This window comes from Psammomys obesus, unplaced genomic scaffold (assembly GCF_907164565.1).
Source record: "Psammomys obesus unplaced genomic scaffold, mPsaObe1.curated_primary_1811, whole genome shotgun sequence".
Taxonomy (NCBI): Eukaryota; Metazoa; Chordata; class Mammalia; order Rodentia; family Muridae; genus Psammomys; species Psammomys obesus.
The window spans coordinates 61,817,271-61,837,387 of record NW_026585644.1 but is presented as its reverse complement, the minus strand read 5'-3'; the positions used below and the strand labels follow the sequence as shown (position 1 = coordinate 61,837,387).

Genomic DNA, 20,117 nt, shown 5'->3' with positions numbered 1-20,117 from the left:
CGCTGACTTTGGTTTAGTGAGGAGGTTGAGGCCCCTCGGAAAGCGGGATCCCGGTCCTCCTTTACTTTTCATTGGTTCTTCTGGGACAGAGTTGTTTAACTTTCTGACGTGCGAAGCCCACGCCAAGCTTGTTCTTGGTCTACAATGTAGGCTACAGAGGCAAGGCTTAACGCGGTAAGGCGAGGGCGGCGAATGACTCTGTAGGGCCACACACTGCCCCACAAACAGGGGGATTGGGTTTTCACAGTGAGCACACCCTACGGAATCGGAGCAAGATTCCTGAGTTTATTCCTTAGGGAGTCTCGGCATAGGGAAGATCGGGTCTCCAGAAACTGCCCCTGTGGGACAATGTTTACCTCCTACTTTTTGTTGCCCCGGTTGCGCCCCAACCCTTCCTGAGGCTACACTGTTGTGAATTAATTATTCAAGAGGCCTTGCAGCCTGATGTCATCTCTTGGCAGTGCCTCTTCCTTTTTTCATTCCTGGAGGGCATCTGGCTGCTCCCACAGTAGTTGGAACCTAAAGCTCTTCACATCATTCTTTCGCTGCCACTTTGATAATGAGTGGGGTTTTTGTTTTGTTTTGTTTTGTTTTAATTTTTTTATTTTTAGTATATTTTTTACTATTAATTACACTTTATTCATTTCGTATTTGTTTTAATTTTTGAGATAGGGTATCTCTACCCTATTCTGCCCTTGAAACCTCTGCAATCCTCCTGCCTCAGCGTCTCAAGCGCTGTGAGATTACAGATGTGCCACCAAAACTGGCATACTAGTGTTAGATACTAGTGATAGATACACTGTTAGGTTCCGTGGGCAAATCCCTTATCTAGAATTTATATTCTGTGGTATAATGCAGTGTATTGAGGGGGTTGGTGTTGGAGAGACGGCTCAATGGTAGCACCCTGTAGAGTTTCTAGTATCCAAATCCAGTTCTTACACCTATAATTCCAGCTCCAGAAATTACCAGCACTCAAGTGAATCTACACATAATTAAAATACATCTTGGGATGGAAAGATGGTTCGGCATTAAGAGCACTGGCTGCTCTTCCAGAGGATCCAGGTTCAATTCCCAGCACCCACATGGCTCACCCTTGTATGCAACTCTAGTCCAGGGACTCCACCTCCCTCATCTGGTTTCCCCAGACACTGCATGAATATGGCGCACAGACATACACGCAGGCAAAACACTCATACAGAAAAAACACAAATAAAATTAATAAAAATAAAAATACATCTTAAAACTGGCATGGTGAGCTGGGTGGCGGTGGGTGCACACATTTAATTCCGGCACTCAGGGAGGCAGAAATAGGTGTGTGTGTGTTCAACGCCAGCCTAGTCTCTAAAGTGAGTCCAGGACAGTCAAGCTACACAGAGAAGCCCTGTCTCAAAAAAAAAAAAAAAAAAAAAAAAAAAAAAAAAAATCATAAAAAAAATGGGCATGGTGGTTCATGCCTTTAATTTCAGCACTAGTGAGGCAGAAATAGGCGGGTCTCTGTGCGTTTGAGGCCATAATGAGTTCTGCATAGTAAGTTTCAGGAACACCAGGGCTATGTAGAGAGACTGTCTCAAATGCTAGGCAAGTATTCCAACACTGAACTACATCCCTAGGCTTAAAATAATTAAAAATAAAAGATTTGTTTATTTTTATGTGTGTATTTGCCTGCATGTGTATGTGTGTACCACAATCATGCAAGAGTCTGAAAAGACCGGATTAGATCTCCTGGAACTGGAGTTACAGATAGTTGTTGGCCATCAGATGAGTGCTTGGAACCCAACCAAGGTCTTGAAAGAGTGGTAGCACCTTTGAGCTATGTTTCCAACTCCTTGGGGCTTTTTGTTTGTTTGTTTTTTGCTCTTTAATTTTTTTGAGACAAGGTAGCTCTGGGTGAGTTATACTCACTAAAATAGTGCAGGCTGGGCTTGAACTCATAGACAACTGCCTGCTTTTTACTCGGAGGACTGCGATTAAAAGAGTGCAGCACAGCTGGCCCAACAGCTCCCTCATTTTTTTAATGTCTGTGTATGGTTGTTGTGCATGTCTGTCTGATGTGTACCATGTGCACTCTGTGCCCTCGGAAGCCAGAGGAGGGCATCAGATTCCCCTGGAACTAGAGTGACTTCCAGATGCTGACAGTTGGAAGCTGCCCTGTGGGTGCTGGAATAGAACCCAGATAGGTCCTCTGGAGGGTAGCCAGTGCTCTTCACCACTGGACAATCTCTTCAATTCCAAATCTTTTCAAGTCACAGCCCCAAAAGGTAGCTTAGGGGGTGAAGACCACCAGGCGTGCTGACCTGAGTTTAATCCCTGGGGCCCACACAATGGAAGGGGAGAACAGACTACTACAGACTGTCCTCAGACCCTGACACTTACACACACAGAGATGTACAGACACACACACACAGAGTCACACACACACACACACACACACACACACGAGCATAAGAGCAGAGGGATTGGGAATAAAATATAATTAAACACAAACAAACACAGAAGGCTAGAAAAATACTAGTGCTTAGGAGCTCTGACTGCTCTTCTAGAAGATCTTGGTTCTATTCCCAGCAGCCACATGATAGTTCACAATAATTTCTTTTTTTTTAAAAAAAAGATTTTATTCTATCTATTTTGTTCTATCTTTATGTACACCTGAATGCCAGAAGAGAGCAGTAGAAGGTATAGATGGTTGTGAGCTACCATGTGGGTGCTGGGAATTGAACTCAGGACCTCTGGAAGAGCAGTCAGAGCTCTTAACCTCTGAGCCATCTCTCCAGCCCCCCACAATAATTTCTAACTGCAGTTCCGAAGGGTCTGATGCCCTCTTCTGGCCTCCACGGGTACTAGGTACACAAGTGGTGCATGGGCATACATGCAGGCAAAGTATTCATATATGTATATGTATATATATATGTATATATATATAATTAATATATAAATACACAGTTATGATATATATATATATTTTTTAAACACAGTTGTCTTGGTGGCATATGCCTTTAAATAGGAAGCAGAGGCAGATAGGATTTCTGTGAGTTAAAGATCAGTAAATTCTAGGCCAGAAACTAGGCATGGTGGCGTACACCTGTAGTCCCAGCACTCAGTGAGGGAGAGGCAGAGAGATTGCTGTGAGTTCAAGGCCAGCCTGGTCTACAAAGAGAAACTCTGTCTCAAAAAACAAATTTATTTATTTATTTTATATATACTGATGTTTTGTCTGCATGTATGTCTGTGTGAGGGTGTTAGATCTTGGAGTCACAGACAGCTGTGATCTGCCATGTGGGTACTGGAAATTGAACCTGGGTCCTCTGGAAGAGCAGTCAGTGTTCTTAACCGTTGGGCTATTTTTCTTTCTTCCTTTCTTTCTTTCCTTTTTTTTTTTTTTTTATCAGCTTTGAGGACAGTTTTATTAGAGTTTAAAGTTTACAAGAAAAAAACATTATTTATGTAAGATATAAATCTTGGCAGCTTTCAGTTGATGGGAGCTGGAGAAGAGAAAAAGGGAAAACCATGCCTTCTGACTTTGGCAAGCATATTCAGCAATGAAGGTTCAGCAAGCATTCACATGGCAGAGAAAAGGCTTCCTGACAAGGGGGAAGCTTCAGAGAAAGAGTGCAAAAGGCCAAAGTTTCAGGGAAAATATACCTAGATTGTTTTGTTGTTATTGCTTTTTATTTGTTTACTTTTTGGGGGCAAACTAAGACAGTTTATTCTGGAGCCATATTTGAGTGACCATGGCCCAGGACCACAGATTTAGGGTACCCCAACTTCCATATTCCAACATAGAAGCAGTTTCATAGTATCACAGAACAAATAAAGTCATATATCAAGACAAGTTTAAAATACATTGATAAGCCGGTGGCACACACTTTCATGCAGTTAGGAGGCTGAGGAAGGTGGATCTCTCTGAGTTCAAGGCCAACCTGGTCTACAGAGCTATTTCCAGGACATCCAGGGCTACACAAAGAAACTCTGTCTCAAAAAAAAAAAATTATGAAAATTATGGCTATGTCAGTGAGGTAGTTACAGCAAGATGGGGAAGCTTTTTTCTAGGCCTCAGGTGCTCCTGCATGACATTCTAGCTCTTAGGTTGGTGGGAACTGGTAGAATGCTAAGTTAATAGATTCCAAGAGTTTTTAATCTATTAGTCATAGATTTAATCTATTAGTTTTAATCTATTAGTCATAAGATGTTAGTAAAGCAAGCAATGGCTATTGCAGGGCCTAAAGCTAGCTCAGTACTCCAGTCTTTTCACATCACTGCAGTTCTAGTCAGTTACTCTCTGCAGACACAGCTTCTTTCTAGCTCTCATTCACAGTTCTCCTAGTTAAACAAAACATCATATTTTGTGCATTCAAAGAGCCACATATTATTTATTAAATATTAAAAGGCCCTTCATAGTAAAGCTTATTCCTAGGATACATGCTTAGGTAACTTTTATTGTTGTTGTTTGTTTGTTTTTTTCAAGACAGGGTTTCGCTGTGTTGCCTTGGCTGTCCTGGATTCTCTTTGTAAACCAGGCTGGCCTGAACTCACACAGATCTGCCTGCCTCTGCCTCCCAAAGTTCTGGGATTACAAGTGTGTGCCATCACACATGGCTCCACAATTAGGTTTTGATTAGCATCCTAAAGAAAAAGTAGAAAGAAGGAAAAGTTATATTTTTCTGTGTTAAGTATTTTGGCCCATGCCATTAATCTCATTATCTGGGAGGCAGAGGCAGATGGATCTCTGTGAATTAGATGTCAGTCTGGGTTGAGTGCCAGCTAATCAGAGTGACATAGGAGACCTCATTAAAAAAAAAAAAAAAGTTACTTTTTTTTTTTTTCTGAGTTAGGACTCAGACAGATTTACCAGAGCTACATGGTATATATACATGGTATAAGAAGTAACTTGATATTATTTTGAAGTACAGTAGAAAGCAATCAATCAGTAGGGTTAGAGAGAATAGAGCTATTTGTTTTGTGGTAGGTGCTCATTCTGAAGCCTTGAACTAATGACACTTTTCCTGTCCCCGTTTCATACGCGCTGAGATTACAGGCATGAGCTGCCATTTGGAGAGAAGGTGGCGACCTGGCTGGGTAGTGAGGAAGATAGTGAGACACAGATGAGGTCATAGGATTGTTGTATTGGATGAAGCAAATCGATATGAAGATTATGCTTTTGGAATGTGCAAAATGGGTCCTGGCAGTGTTGTTTACTGAGACAGACACAGTGGAAGAACAGGTGTAACCACAAGAATTAAGAATTCCATTGTCAAGCTGGGTAGTGCTGGTACACACCTCTGATCCTAGCACTCTGCAGGCAGAGGCAGGAGGATCTTTGTGAGTTCGAGGCCAGCCTGATCTACAAAAAGAGTTCTAGGACAGTCAAGGCTACACAGAAAAACCCTGTCTTGAGAAAAGAAACAACAGGGGCTGGAGAGATAGCACAGAGGTTAAGAGCACTGGCTGCTCTTCCAGAGGTCCTGAGTTCAATTCCCAGCAACCACATGGTGGCTTACAAACATCTATACAGGGATCTGATGCCCTCTTCTGGTATGCAGGTTTACATGCAGATAGAGCACTCATACATAAAATAAGTAAATAAAATCTTAAATAATAATAATAATAAAATAATTCCATTGTTAAGCTGGGTGTGGTGGTATGTGCCTTTAATCCCAACATAAGGAAGACAGAGGCAGGTAGCTTTGAGTTTGAGGCCAGCCTGATCTACAGAGTGAGTTCCAGGACAACCAGTGTTATACAGAGAAGCCAAAACAAACAAACAAACAAACAAACAAAAAAAAAAACCACAGAAAAATAAATAGAAGAATTCTGTTGTTGTCCAGTGGTAGTGGCAGCTGGGCTGTGACAGCTGAAATCCCAGGACTCAGAAGGCAGAGGCAAGTGAATCTCTGAGTTTAAGGCCAGTCTGGCCTTTAGCTCTAAGGCAACCAAGGCTACACAGAGAAACCCTGATTCAAACAACAACTACAAAAATAGCCCCCCCTCCAAATACAAATGCATTCTGGGTGCTAAAGAGATGATTTATTGTTTTTGCAAAGGATCCATGTTAGGCTACCTGCATTCACATGGCAACTTATAACCATTAGAAACATAAACCCTCTACTGCCTCTGTGCGCTCCAAGGCATGAGTGTGGTGTACTTATCACACAAGAGCAAGCAAAACAATCAACGCAAGAGAACACTATCAGTTTGAGAGGGAGTAGGGGAGAAACATGGGAGAAATAAAAGGGCAAAAAAAAAAAAAGGAATTATTGTAATTATTATTATTATTTTGAGACAGGGTTTCTCTGTGTAGCCTTGGCTGTCCTAGACTCACTTTATAGATCACGCTGTCCTTGAACTCACCTGCCTCTGCCTCCCTGAGTGCTGGGGTTATAGGCATGTGCTACCACTCCAGCTTATTTTGGTTTTCTTCAAGACAGGGTTTCTTTGTGTCGTCCTCGCTGTCCTGGAGATTTGCCAGCCTCTACCTCCCAAGTGCTGGGATTAATGATGTTTACCACCATGCCTGGCTCAGATCTGTAACTGTATTTTTATAAAAAATATATTAAGATAGCCAGAACAGGGGCTGGAGAGATGGCTTAGTGGTTAAGAGCACTAGCTGCTCTTCCAAAGAACCCAGGTTCAATTCCCAGCACCCACATGGCAACTCACAACTGCCTGTTACTTCAGTTCTAAGGGATCTGACACCTTCACACTGATGCCCATAAAAGAAAATAAATTATTAAAAAAAATAGCCAGTACAGACATGAAAGTGCTCTTTTAATCCTAGCACTGGGAAGCCATCCTGGTCTACATAGTGAGTTCCAGGACAGTCAGGGCTTTTAAAGAAACCCTGTCTCAAAAAGAAAACTAGAAAAACCTATACAGATATAATATACTAATATATAAAGCACATATATGCATATGTATAACATGTATTAAGCACAGTTTTAAAAGTTAAGAAAAGAAGGTTGTGGAGAATGCCTTTGGGCCCTCCTGTGTTGAGCAATGCATAAAGGCTGGTAAAAGATACTCAGAGAGTAAAATAAGAAGAAAAAGAGGAAACTGTGAGTCTTCAAAGATGAGAAGGGGAAAACTCATAAGAAAAACACTGGTGATATATCTTAGTTGACTGCAGTTTAGAAATGAAAAACAGGCAGAGGTGAAAAGCTCTTTGTCAAGCTGCCATGATAATGCTAGACTGCAATCCTGGCCCTTGGGAAGTGGAGCTAGAAGAATCAAGTGTTCAGTTTGGGGAGCTGGAGACCTAGCTCAGTGGTTAAGAACACTGGCTGTTCTTCCAAAAGTCAGGGTTAAATTCTCAGCATTGATATAGCAACTCACAACCATCTAGGGGATCTGAAGTCCTCTTCTGGCCTCAGCAGGGACAAGGAATGCACTTGGTACTCAGACATATATGCAGACAAAAATCTATATACATGCATGGTGGTGCAGGCCTTAATCCCAGCACTCAAGAGGCAGAGGCAGGCAGATCTCTGTGAGTTCAAGGCCAGCCTGGTCTACAGAGTGAGTTCCAGGACAACCAGGGCTAGGTTAAAAACAAAACGAAAAACCTATGTTAAAAATGTCTTTAACAGCCAGGCAGTGGTGGTACACAACTCCCAGCACTTAGGGAGGCAGAGGCAGACAGAGCTCTGTGAGTTCCAGGCTAACCTGGTCTACAAAGTGAGTCCAGTGCAGACAAGGCCACACAGAGAAACTCTGTCTTAAAAAAAACAGGAAAAGCAAAAAACAAAAAATGTCTTTAATAAATTCCAACCACTGTTTTTGTTTGTTTGTTTGTTTGTTTTTTAATGTACATTTGGTGTTTGGCCTACACATATTGCTGTGTGAGGGAGTCAGATCCACTGAAAATTGAATTACGGACAGTTAGAGCTGCCATGTGGTTGCTGGGAATTGAGCTCAGGTCCTATGGAAGAACAACCTATGCTCTTAACTGCTGAGCCATTTCTCTAGCTCCCCCAACACTGTTTTAACCACAAAACAGTCCAACATAGAAGGGAGAAGTTGAAATTTATTGAAGGCTTACTCAAGTGTTATAAACATTCATGTTCACAATGTTTTACAGGCAGCTAAGGTTAAATAACTTGCCCACGGTCATGCAGCTAGAGGTGGCAGAGCTAAAAAGCCACCTAGATTCGTGTTTCTTCTTGCTGCCTCACCACCACTTGCAATACACAAATCGTGGGGTTCTCAAATACTCAGGCCTTTGCCCCCACTAAGTGCCACTGAATATCAGAAAGAGGCACTCATGCTGGGGGGAGGCTGTTAATTTTCCTGTCAGTGCTGTAAGTAGGGGTCATCTCCCCCCACAGTGTGAACACCCATGCAGCACAGGACAGAAGCTCTGCTGTCTAGAGGGACAGAGGCAAGCAGCAGAAGCCTTCAAAGGCAGGCAGGAAAGGAACACCTTGAGAGTGTACAGCGGGTTTCTTTTTGAGCCAGCTAGTGCACAGGGCTGCAGAGGACTGCTGGTCCCAATCAGCGGATGACTGTGGCTCCAGCATTCATCTGGACTTGTTCATTGTGGCAAGCCCAAATCAGAGCCCAGTCTCCCGGCTGCCTCCATTGAGGCTGAGGCTATGTGGGCGTAAGCCATGTTCCAGCCGGCGCCCAGAGAGGAGACGCCTCAGGGAGGAGCCAGAGCTCAAATCACCACAGCTGCGAAGATGGAGGCTCTCTCGACCTGGTCGTCCCCATGGGCTCCTGCGCACCTAAAAGGGGACACAGGACAGGGCATTGATATAGGCCAGCCTAAAGCGCCTGGCTTTCCCAGGGGTGCTTTCTGGTTTCCCTAAAGCTTACCTGCTTAGATCCATGGGCTCCAGTCCCTGCGGGTTCTGGGGACTTCCTGGACAGTTGGAGGAAACGAGTGACCAGGCCCCGGCCTGGCCAGCTTCCTTTCAGGTCCCCTAGAGAGCGGGCAGGTGTAGGCCCCGAAGGAAGCGGAACCTTCCGGAAGGTGGGCACTGGGCGGCGTTTCTCAGCTGAGTGAGCACGCAGCAACTTGGGGGAAGGGCATCGGGCTAGACGGAAAAGGCAGGCTTCAGAGCAGAGCCCTGCAGAGAAAGAGCATGGAATGTGTGTGTGGGGGCCACGGTGGCCCACACCTTCCTGCTGCCTAGGCACACGCCTGACCTGTGTCTGCAGAGGAGACAGAGGCAGCTTCTCCTTCAAGCACTTTGGTATAAAGGTCCCTGAAATCAGCTGGGGAGGAGAAAAAAGGCCAGTGTGAGAGTACTATATGAACACACAGCTCCTCCCACCGCTCACTGTCTGGTGAGAGTCCAAGCTCAATGGGATTTTCCTGTTTCTCACACTCCATCATCATTCCAGAGGTGATCATCTCTGCCTATAGCTAGACGGTATAATGTAGGAAGATGGCATCTACAGAACCGTCCTTCACCGCTGCAGCCTCCTTTCAGTACCAGCTCTGCTTAGGGTAACCAGATGGGGGTTCAGGCACTTCCTGTGTGGCTGTGAACCATTTCATTTTGTCTCTTTTCTCAGTAACTCGCAGAGTTGATCTCTTGCTATACACTGAATGGTTATGTAGCCCAGGCTTAGGCGCTGTGGAAATGATTAAAAAAAAAAAAAACAAAAAAACAACCAACCAAGGCTTCCCTCCTGGTTAGCCATGAAGCCTCTTCCTCGGAGGTAAGCACTCAGGAAGGGCATTGCGGGAGTAATTTCACTTTCTTGCCCTTCAGGAACCTCACAGGCTCCCAATCCTGGTGGATTACCCTTCCCTGAACCAGCGAAGGAATGGCTCACCAGTGTCGCTGGAGGTGGTGATGCCTGGGTCGCTGTGAGACCTTGGCAGCAGCAGTGGTGGAGCGGGTGTCCGGTGAGGAGGCCTGTGCCTGGGTGGGGTGAGGGAACCTGAGCTATCACTGAAGCGTCGAGCTGGGGCTCGGGCAGGAGGGGGCGCAGCAGAACGGCTTCCTCCTCGGGGGCCCCGTCGCCTCAGCTCAGGGAAGCAAGGTCCCATCCAGGGTGGCCAGCCCTCCAACCGGTGGCAACTGCGAGCAGCTGTGGGGGCACCCAGGGGGGGTGGGGCTTCTGGGGCTGAGCAGGAATAGGAGCGGGCAGCCCTCGGGGGTCGCTGTGGCAAGGGACTGTCTTCAAACGGACCCCGCAGGCCACAGTCTAGGCTAAGGCAGTAGCCTGCCCGGCTGCGCTGGATGGAGCGGAAGAGCACATAGTCGACGGAGCGCACAGAGCCCTGGAGTTCCAGCAGGCATGAATCTTCTGATGGGCTAGAGCCCCCAGGCAGGTCGCCAATGGCTGACAACACCAGGGACCCGCTGTCCATGGACACTGTGGGTGGCAAGGGTAGGACTAGGTAGGACTGCAGGAGAGCAGCTGCTCTTCCTGAGCCCCTCTGACTCCCGCTTAATCCTCAAGGAGACAGACAGACCCAGTCCTCAACTCCAAACTGTCAGCTGGACTCAGCCTTGTTTTTCTGCTCCTTATGGCCCCACCCTGCCCTTACCCACTCACTCTGCTCACCATCTACAATGGAGGCCACCCGCTCACAGACACAGGAGCCATCATGAAGCTGAGGATCAAACAGAGTGGCCTGCAAAGACACAGGATCGAAAGTCCAGCCCTTCACACTGACATGGCCATTCCCGTGACTGGAAAAAGCTCTGGAGACCAGAGATTCCAGACCAGCTTTGTCGCTGTATATGAGTTAGCTGCTTTTTGCTCGGTTTGTGTTCTGAGACAGGATAGCCTAGATTAGCTTTTGAACTCTGCTGCCTCTACTTCCCAAGTGTTAGGATTATAGGCATATTTCACTACAGTTAACTTTGCGTAAGTCACTTATGAGAGCATCAGATTCTATATTTTCATTTTTATTTACTTTTTGAGACAGGGTCACTGAAGACCCTGGTTGGCCCAGAACTCTCTATGTAGACCAGGTTGCCCTCGATCTTGTGGACTTGCTGCTTCTGCTTCTCCAGTGCTGGGATTACAAGAGTGAACTATTACACGCAGCCGCACATCTTTAATAGAGAAATACTAGCTCATCTCCCACCCACCTCAGCAGCTCTAGGGCAGATCAAAACTGACAGTAGGTATGCTACAGAGATCATGAGAACTGCTGGCATCCTTATCAAGCAGCTTTCCAGGCTGTATACACTGTTCCCAGCAGCACCAAGTCCTTTCCTCACCTGGCTGTCTCTTCGTAGCCCCATGACGGCCTCGTAAGAAGGGGGGCAATCAGTAGGGTACAAGGGCACTGGGCTATCCATGGAGCCATTATACGTGATGCTGGCAGGATGAGGGAAAGGATCAGGGCCTGGAAAACAACTCCTACTCCACACTCTGCCTCCCCACCAGTCCAAGGCCCAGCCCCAGTTATCTTCTTTAGGTCCCCCAGCAGGACCTCACCCAGCCTTACCTTTGTGCATCTGTCTCTGAACTGCAGGTATACTCTGGAGGATAGTAGGGCGGTGGGGGCACAGGTGGAACAAATTCCTCCAAGTCCAGCATGGTGTGTAGGAGAGGAGCAGGAGGCGAGGATGTACAAGCCAGGGGCCCTAGGGGGCCTGAGACTGAACGTTCTGGGGCCAGCTGCTAGGAAGCAAGCCTAGTTTCAAATTTCTTTCTTTTCTACTATTTTTATGGCCTTACCTCCACCAAGAAGATCCAGTTCCAACTCTTCCACAACCACACCCAGCTCCTTCTTCAACCTGGCCCCATTCTGCACCTCTAGCTCAGGCCTTGCCCACCCATACAATTCTCCTTTTTAGTTCCACATCTGTCTGTAATTGTCACCTGTTCCCTGTCACCACAGGACTACTAATCCTTTATCCCTACCTCCATCTAGGATCGTCTCAATTTCACCCCATCCAGTCTTCCTCATTCTCCCTTTGGCCCTAAATATCACTGCAAATAATATTCTCAGGTGACCCAGAGCCCCATGCTCAAAATCCAGACCTGTAGCTATGCTAGGCAGGCCCAATCCCAGCAAATACCCCTGGCTCCTACCACATCTGTCTGCTTGGGCCTTGGCTCCCTTCTTACCATATGCACCAAATCCAGGGAGAAGATCTGGACACAGCAGACAATAGCGGAGAGGGTACAGATTATTGCAGCACAAATGGTGAGCCCACAGACACTGAAGAGCAGGTTCTGGAGAAGGGAAGATAAAGGAGATGGGTAAAGAACCCAGGAAGGGTAAACCCTAATACTTAGGAACCCAAGGAGAGGAGGGCAGCAGGAATGGAGAGGGCATGTTCACCTTGAGGGCCCCTCGGGCTTCATCACAGGTAGAGTTAAGGGCAACCTTCAGCTCCTGGCCCCACTCTGGACAGGGTCTGTGTAGTGGAATAGGGGGACAGCACACACAGACCTTCCCTTCCTGTGTTGGAGTGGAAAGGGCAAGGCAGCCTGGATCAGAGCAAACTCAGGGGTCCTGCATACCTCCCCCTAACCAGTTCTTTCCAGGTCTCCCACCTCAAATCTCACCATGGAGCATTCTCGGAAGTCACGAGCCAGCTGAGCATTCTTACAGGAGAGAACGGAGCCAGCCATGCTGAGCATGACACAGAGCACCGAGAGCAAGGAGAAGAAAGAGATCTAGGGGAAAGATGGTGTTATCTCAAGGCTGAGACCTTCACCAGTACTGCTACTGCTCTTCCACAGAAATAAGCCACCCTCTAGTCCTAACAGACACTTTCTGCCAGCCTGGCACCAACTGGAAAGCCAGTTCCCTTCCTGAGGGTATAAAGGGTATCCCGTCTGGTGTTGGGCGCCTGCTTCCCAGTGGACATCGAGCCTTGGCACCTACCACTAGAGTGAATGGCCGCTTCCAGGACACAATGCCAACCAACCCGGAGAACGCCAGCTAAGGACAGAGTGGGCACAGGCTCAGCCTGGCAGGGGAAGCACCTTAAGTGAGCCCCTCGCCACAGGATGCACCCAGCCCTGCAAGGAGGGAGAAGCCCGGGAGAGGAAGGAAGGACGAGCATGTGGGCTTGCAGGTGAGGAGGCGTGGAACCTGAGAAGCTTCTCCCACCCCAGTACTGTGCATTCTTTGTACCCGACTCACCGAGAACCCAGCCCAAGATGGGCAGGACCTCTTGATGCTCTCGGTGGTGGTGACAGAGGAGGCCACCATGCTGAAGGTTACCACCAGGATGCCCAAGAGCACCTGGGCCAGCCCCAATGTGAGCAGGGCCTGCAGCCAGGGTCGGTGGAGGCGGAGGTGAGTAAGGCCCCGAGTACTGGGCCGGCTGGTCAGCGAGCGGCTGGAGTTACTAGGGGAGGGCATTATGCCTGCCGCCCGGTTGCCCACACCTCGCTCGGTCCCCCTTGATACTTGGGAGCATCTCAGAGGCGCCCAAGGCCAGGTTTTTTATCCTATCCAGCGCCCTTGCTGTAAAGCCCACCTCCTGGCTAGGTCTTCTGGGGCATCGCCCAGGGACGCCAGCTGGAGGGAGGCCCAAAGGAGGGGCGTCACGAAGGGACAGTGAGGGGCTCCCTCCCACCACCAAATGGGTACCGTGCCCGGGGCAGCGATGAGGACGCGAGGGCACCAGCTCATTGCATTTCCTTAATGAAGAGGGGTGCAGAGAAGGGCTGATCCCAGACGGAAGAGAGTAGCGTTCCGGAGACTAGGGAAGGGTGGGGAGGACAAAAGCGAGAGGGATGCAAAGAAGTCTACAAAAGAGGGTTAAGGTCTGCATGCAGGGACTAGAGGTGCGTTTGGCAATCCAGGGACGCCTGGTGGGGAGAGGCTGCGGAAACTGTCTCCAGGGTCGCGGACCCGCTCCCCTCCCCACCATGCTCTGCTTCCTTAGCTCTTGCAGCTGCAGCAGGTCAGGCTGTGGAGGTGGAGGATGGGGCATGGTGCGTAGTGCGGAGGGGTGTGGTGGGTGTTGCAATGCATCCCGGGAGCTGTAGTCCGAAAGCAACTCTGGGGATGGGAGGAGATGGGAAGAGGCCTTCCTCTATCTCTAGCCTTGCCCACAAGCCTGGCCAGTTAAATTTCTGTGCCCATTTTCTGCCCTTCCCAACGCCTCAGGTTCCTGATATGCAGAGTTCTCAGCAGAAGTGGCTGCCCATCAATAATGGAAAGGGGCTGGGGCTTCCTTATGTCTCCAGGCCTATCACCCTGCCCCGCCCTGCCCAGTTTGCCATGATCAACCTCTCTGGCAATGTACTTTGTGGTGCCTCCACTCCAGTACACCACTCCACACTCTTTCAAATGGCATAATCTCCAGGAAATGGGTGAGTTTCAGTCACACTTTTTTTTTTTTTTTTTTTAATTTAAATAACAGAAGAAGACATCCTTGGCACAGCAGAGGAAAACTGGGTTTGGGGTATGTGAGCGGTGGTAGCAGTGTGGCCAAATGGGAGATAAAGGCAAGTAATGACTGAGTCCCAGTGGGCTTCCCACACCTCCAAGTCAGGTTTAGAGTCATGGCTGTGGAATTAAGAGTCCCGTAAGAGTCACCAAGCGGTGGTGCCTCCCTGAATCACAGAGACTTCAGGGACAGGGACCTTAGTTCCCACGGTGGCAGGGCCAGGGCATCCCAGTAGGGGTCACGGGGCCCTGAAGGCATTTTCAGCAGCCCCTGCAGCTGCGTTGGCAGCAGCAGTTCGAACTGCAGGGTTAGAGAACACACCAGCTGCAAATTCTTGCTGGGCCTTCTGAAAGCTGGCACCTGTTCGGCGGTACAAGGAGTGGATCTGCAAAAAGATGGCAGAAACATTACCATCCCACCCTAAGCTCACCAGAATTCTGCTGTTCTTGCCTTTCCTACTGGGTTGGCACTCCCTCAAACACACAAACTCACCCACTCAAGAAAGTCCATTAGTTGATAACCCGCCCCTCTGATTGCCCTGCTCCAGTTCCTTAATGCTCCACTGCACCCCCTGGGGACCCATGAGCTCACCCCCAGGCCCTACCTTCCACCCAGCCTCTCACCCGCTTCAGCATTACAATTCCCAGCACAGCGATGCCAGTGAAGAGTAGGGCGACCAGCAGCATGAGCACAGCCACAGCTGTGTTGTCTTTCACTACCACGAGAGCACAGACCCAGCCACTGTGGGGAGAGAATGTGCTGGTGAAGAGGGGCTGCTCTCTGCAGGGGCTCTATTCTCTCAGTGTTCACTCGGTATGCAGCGAACACCCTCTATTCCCAACAGCGGTCGCTCCTCTGCCAATATGGCGGCATTTCATGAACCAGGCCCACTACATTTATTCTCTTCACGCTTTTAACTCATTTCCGAAGTATTAGCTCCGAGGTCTCCTGGCACGCTCACTCAGAACAGATCCTACTCACTTAAAGGTGCTCCCTGGTTTTTGTTTTTTAAATTCTTTCTGGTTTCTCTGTGCAGCCCTGACTGTCGCTTTGTAGGCTGGCTTCAAACTCAGAAATCCACCTGCTTCTGCCTCCTGAGTGCTGGGATTAAAAGTGTGTGCCACCACTGCCCAGCTTCCCTTGTTCTTTCAACCATTGTGACATAGCCTTCCTTAGGAAGATCCTTTTCAGCCTTTTCCTAGCTACAACTGTCTCTTCCCTCTAGCCAAGGAATTTCCTGACTTGTTAAATTAGCCTCTAAAGAGAAAGCCCACATGACCCTTTCATGGACAATTCCTACCCTATAACTGAGCTGCAAAAAGTGGGAGGACGAGGTGAGGATGGCAGTTCACACACCTGAAGCCCCACCCTGGGATGCCAATGGCCTGGAGGACAAAGAACACATCCTGGACGAAGAAAATGAAGAAAAAAACGAAGAAATTGAATGAACTATCACTCCTGCAAAGACAAAAGAAATGAAGTGTGGGAGAATTAGAAAATCAGGATTGGAGGAGGAGCAGCAGGACCACCGCAGACCTTCCTTCACCCCTCTCACTTACCGGAAAGCCTTATACATCGGGCGGTACCAGCAGACAAAGGAGCAGGGGGTGAAAAGGAGGAGCCAGAGCAGAGACAGCCCAAAGCCTGAGCCACTGCTGGTGTCCACACAGAACCTGGCCAGGCAGGCGAGGAAGTTCAGGAGAAGAGCCACAGTGCTGCCTGAGGGGCAGAGGGACAGGGTGAAGAGACCTTCTAGACTGTGATGAAGCATGTGTCATAAATACCTGCCCAATGGGCCTCACCAAATGTGGCAGCAGAGGGAAAGGACGGTCCCCTTGCCCTGGGGATCAATCCCACAGATCAGGCATGATCTCCTTGCAAAAACTTTGCAAGAATTCATAATACATTTAAGCATGGTCACAGAGGGAAAGGGAGGGCTGAGAACACACATACAATAAGAGAGTCAGTCCTGAAGAAATGGTAAGTATATTGCTCAGTGTTCTGGGGCACTTACTGTCTCCCAGAAAGACTTCTCACACTTACACATCCAGAGGTAGTACATGGTGGACACCGTCTTCTGAAATTCTTGGGGAATCTCCATGGAGATGTCCTGGAAAAAGCAAGGCTGCACTGGGCAGAAAGACGGTAGGGGAGGCCAGTTGTTCTGTCTAGCTATAAGACACAAAAACAGGAAGACCTCAGAAATAAGTGCAAATCAGTAAGGGACACACTCCCCGCTCCTTCCACTCCCAAGTCTTCTCAATCATGAGTCCAAAGGGACGGAAGGTGGAAAATAGGAGGCATGGTAGTCCATTGAGGAGGCAAGGCAGGAAGACAGAACGTTCTAGCCCAGCCTGGTCTACACAACAAGATCATTTCAGGACAGAACAAAGCAGAACAGAAAAATAATAGTACACAAATAATCATTATTTGAAACATCTAACACTCCTGCCAAGAACTTTGCATAGGGGATTTTCTTCAACCCTCACAATTCCCTACTTTGTAAAATGAGAACATTTTAGAAGATAGGAAACTCAAGTAAAGTACCAAATGCTTGGGGTGGATAGCAGTGGTTGAATTTCTAAGAACATCACTCAAGGGGCTGGAGAGATGGCTTGCTGGGTGGCTAAGGACACTTGCTGCTCTTGCAGATGCCCAGGGTTTGGTTCCCAGCACCTACATGGTGGCTTACAATTAACTGCTGTACCTCCAGCTCCAGAGGATCTGTTGTCCTCCTCTGGCCTCCGTAGACTACACATATACGGTACATTAACACACATGCAGGCAAACACTCATACACATAAAACAAAAATATTATAAATAAATCTTTAAAACAGCACATGATGTTATGAGCCCATGGCTAAGAAGCAGTGTCAACTATAATTAAATTCATATTTAGCAGTCTGACTGATGAACCCATACTTTTGGTGTTTTTGTAGCTCCTTCCAAGCTGTCAAGGACTCTTTCTGACTCTCACCAGGACCCACTTACTGCCTGTGCCACCCAGGGCAACATGCTGCAGCTCTCGTTCCCGGCGGTCCAACTCCTCTGCCTTCCGGTTGAGCTCCTCCTGCTTCTTTAGCAGCTCAGCGGTGGCTGCTGCGGCTGAAGCCTACTCAACAAGAGAGAGGCAGGTCTGATGCTCAGGCCCAGCACTGGCTCTTCTTCCCTCCCCAGCAGTATACCCTCTTTACCTGAGTGCTGTAGGAGCCATAGTTCTTGGGCTCTGCAGGGCTGAGCTTTCTTGAGGACTGAACAGCGGGAGCTGAGGGTGGTGGCAATGTCGCTGGGGCTGGGGTGGGAGGCGTATAGGCTGGGGGAGGCTGTTGAAGACAGGACTGAGAGATCATCTAGTCTCTTGTAACACAGTGATCTGGCCTGCCTGAAATCATCTGCAGCCAGAAGGAACACTTCATCCAAGTGAGCAGCATTTCCCTACAAGTTAGATACCTCGCTGTTTGTTTGTTTGTTTTGTTCCTGAGACAACAGGCATCTGGGCTGGTCTAGAAGTTGCAATCCTTCTGCCTCAGTGTCAGCACTGGGATTGACGGCCTTGTGCCATGTGCCTAGACAGGAAGGTATTTCTTGTGTGAACTTAAGGTGGACAACTCCTTCAGGAGCTGCAGTAGTCCTGGCCACAGCCTCTCATACCCGATGCTTCAGCAACACATAAAGCACTTATCCACATATCATCTTCTTAACTTCTACAATTTTTTTCTTTTGTTTGTTTTGTTTTTCAAGACAGGGTTTCTCTGTGTAGCCTGGAACTCAGTCTGTAGACTAGGCTAGCCTTGAACTCACAGAGAACCATCTGTCCCTGCCTCCCCGAGTGCTGGGATTACAGGCATGCGCCACTGCATCCGGCTACTTTTCTTAGTTTTTAAGATTTGTTTATTTGGACTGTATAGATGGCTCAGCAGTTAAGAGCACTATCTGATCTTCTAGAGGAGCCAGGTTCAATTCCTAGCACCCACATGGTAGCTCACAACTGTCTAACTCCTGTTTTGGGGGATCTGACACCCTCACACAGACATATATGCAGCCAAACACCAATGTACATAAAATAAAAATAAATTAAAAAAATTATTATTTATACAGTATTCTGCCTGCACATGTGCTTGTGCACCAGAAGAGGGCACAAGATCTCACTATAATGGTTGTGAGCCACCATGTGGATGCTGGGAATTGAATTCAGAACCTTTGGAAGAACAGCCAGTGTTCTTAACCTCTGAGCCATCACTCTTAGCCCCTAACCCTGGCTAGTTTTCTAATTTTTAAAATTATATATTTTTACTCATTGTGTGAGAGTTCATGTGTCTGTGTACCCACTCTCCAATCATGGTGGGAGTTTGGTCTCTTCCACCACATTGTTCTTGGGGGACTGAACTCAGGTTTTTAGTTTAGGCAACAGGTTGAGCCTTTTGGCATTTTTCTTTCTTTGAGACAGGTCTCATACAATCCACCACGGTCTCCAATTTGCTACTAGCCAAGTATGACCCTGAACGTCTAATACTCCTGCCTCTACCTCTCAAGTGCTAGAATCAGTGAGGGGTGGGGATAAATCCAGGGCAGGCAGTGAATTTGGTAGAGAAGCACCCGACCAACCGAGCTTCACCCCCCATAGCTGCCCCCTCCCTTTAATTCCTTTTACTGGTCCTTCTCATGGTTTTCTGATGACACACCTAACAGGTTTCTCAACTCTGACTAGCCCCAACCTCGCTTCTCTTCGAACAAAGTCTTCTTCCCTGGACTGACTCAAAACTAGATGGCTCCTTTGCTCCGGCTGCATGACGTCTCTCAGGGAGCTAAACACACAGCTCCTCATCTTTTCGCTGCATTAAAAAAAATTAAACAACAAAAAAAGTCCCCAGTACGCACAGACCGGGCTTACGGCACACTCTGCTTTCCCTGCGCTTCTGTTCTCCCTCTAATTGCTCACCTCTCGGTTCTCAAAGGGGTTGTAGACCTCAAGCGTAGCGTACTGCTGGCTGGGTCGGTGCTGGATCACAGTTGGGTCCTGAGAGCAGAGACGTGGGCTCAGCGGGCAATTGATGCCAAGGAAATTCCTAGGAACTTCCTGAAACTGCTCGTGGCTCCAAACACTGAGCCCTTGGTGCCACGCCGTTGTTCCCAACATTTGCCTTCGAGTCCATCACCCCGCACAGTTAGAACCCGCTCATTACACGGGCAAGGCCCACTTTCCCTTAGATTCCCATGCGCACTGGTCTCGAGCTACCGTCACCTCCAGGTAGCGACACTTTTTCCCTAGGTGAAAAGCCACAAATGGGAATAGCAGTCCCCACAGACCTGGGAATAAGACTGGCCAAGGGAGGCCGGCGCAAGTCACCTGAAAAGGGTTGTCAAGCTCGCCGGAGTCGGGGAATGGGTTCCCGCCGTCTCTGCTTTGAGCCATGTTTGCAACCGAGCCCGACAGCCCCTGCCGCGGCTGTACGGCTGCGGCAGCGGCCCAGAGAACTCCCTCTAGTGCGCCGGGGCCACCCGTTTCTCTGTGCTCCAATTGGCCGAACCAACCGGAAAAGTTGCGAAGATTCCCGCAGCAGTAGCGAACTGCGCCTGCGTCTTATTAAAAAGAAACCCAAAGCCGAAAGCGCCTCACGTGATAGCACTAAGCCAGTCTCTGCAGGCTGGCCGCGCACTTCCTCCACGTGACCTCCTAGCAGGAATGAACTACATATCCCAGGTAGCCTCACGAAAGGCAGCATACAAGCGAAATCTCTGCATTGGCCAGTGGCGGGAGTTTTCCACAAGGGTTTCAGAATCCACTGGAGCGCCTCA

At 48.3% G+C, this 20,117-nt stretch overlaps 2 protein-coding genes across 12 annotated transcripts; both read right to left on the bottom strand.

Annotated features, from left to right (window-relative positions):
* Positions 1 to 8,003: 8,003 nt before the first annotated feature.
* Entrep3 (endosomal transmembrane epsin interactor 3) lies at positions 8,004 to 13,922 on the bottom strand. Of its 9 annotated transcripts, none has more exons than XM_055620404.1 (12): positions 13,064 to 13,922; positions 12,803 to 12,859; positions 12,469 to 12,591; positions 12,254 to 12,373; positions 12,037 to 12,144; positions 11,411 to 11,586; positions 11,181 to 11,280; positions 10,516 to 10,585; positions 9,778 to 10,323; positions 9,142 to 9,210; positions 8,809 to 9,062; positions 8,004 to 8,717 (listed from the first exon to the last, which is right to left on the bottom strand). In XM_055620404.1, exons 1-12 carry the CDS (start codon positions 13,283 to 13,285, stop codon positions 8,544 to 8,546), a joined length of 2,019 nt encoding a protein of 672 aa, XP_055476379.1. In that variant the 5' UTR covers positions 13,286 to 13,922; the 3' UTR covers positions 8,004 to 8,543. The 9 variants fall into 9 exon arrangements, with proteins under 9 accessions (XP_055476379.1, XP_055476410.1, XP_055476387.1 ...); XM_055620435.1 differs by having other exon boundaries at positions 8,809 to 9,029; XM_055620412.1 differs by having other exon boundaries at positions 11,411 to 11,583.
* A 336-nt stretch (positions 13,923 to 14,258) lies between these two features.
* Positions 14,259 to 20,019, bottom strand: Scamp3 (secretory carrier membrane protein 3). Of its 3 annotated transcripts, none has more exons than XM_055620520.1 (9): positions 19,669 to 19,945; positions 19,261 to 19,338; positions 17,516 to 17,644; positions 17,313 to 17,433; positions 16,365 to 16,493; positions 15,881 to 16,040; positions 15,678 to 15,779; positions 14,945 to 15,062; positions 14,260 to 14,706 (listed from the first exon to the last, which is right to left on the bottom strand). In XM_055620520.1, the coding sequence occupies exons 1-9, from the start codon at positions 19,732 to 19,734 to the stop codon at positions 14,560 to 14,562; spliced, it is 1,050 nt and encodes a 349-aa protein (XP_055476495.1). In that variant the 5' UTR covers positions 19,735 to 19,945; the 3' UTR covers positions 14,260 to 14,559. The 3 variants fall into 3 exon arrangements, with proteins under 3 accessions (XP_055476513.1, XP_055476495.1, XP_055476505.1); XM_055620530.1 differs by having other exon boundaries at positions 14,545 to 14,706; positions 14,926 to 15,062; positions 19,669 to 20,019; XM_055620538.1 differs by lacking the exon at positions 14,945 to 15,062 and having other exon boundaries at positions 14,259 to 14,706; positions 19,669 to 20,016.
* Positions 20,020 to 20,117: the final 98 nt, after the last annotated feature.

Coding starts and splice junctions, on each gene's coding strand:
- Entrep3 (XM_055620404.1), bottom strand. CDS start 13,285: ATGCCCTCCCCTAGTAACTCCAGCCGCTCGCTGACCAGCCGGCCCAGT. Junction 11,587..12,036: donor CCCTGGATTTGGTGCATATG/GTAAGAAGGGAG, acceptor CTTGCTTCCTAG/CAGCTGGCCCCAGAACGTTC. Junction 10,586..11,180: donor GGCTACGAAGAGACAGCCAG/GTGAGGAAAGGA, acceptor GTGTCTTTGCAG/GCCACTCTGTTTGATCCTCA.
- Scamp3 (XM_055620520.1), bottom strand. CDS start 19,734: ATGGCTCAAAGCAGAGACGGCGGGAACCCATTCCCCGACTCCGGCGAG. Junction 17,434..17,515: donor ATGGCTCCTACAGCACTCAG/GTAAAGAGGGTA, acceptor CTTGTTGAGTAG/GCTTCAGCCGCAGCAGCCAC. Junction 16,041..16,364: donor CATGTACTACCTCTGGATGT/GTAAGTGTGAGA, acceptor TCTGCCCCTCAG/GCAGCACTGTGGCTCTTCTC.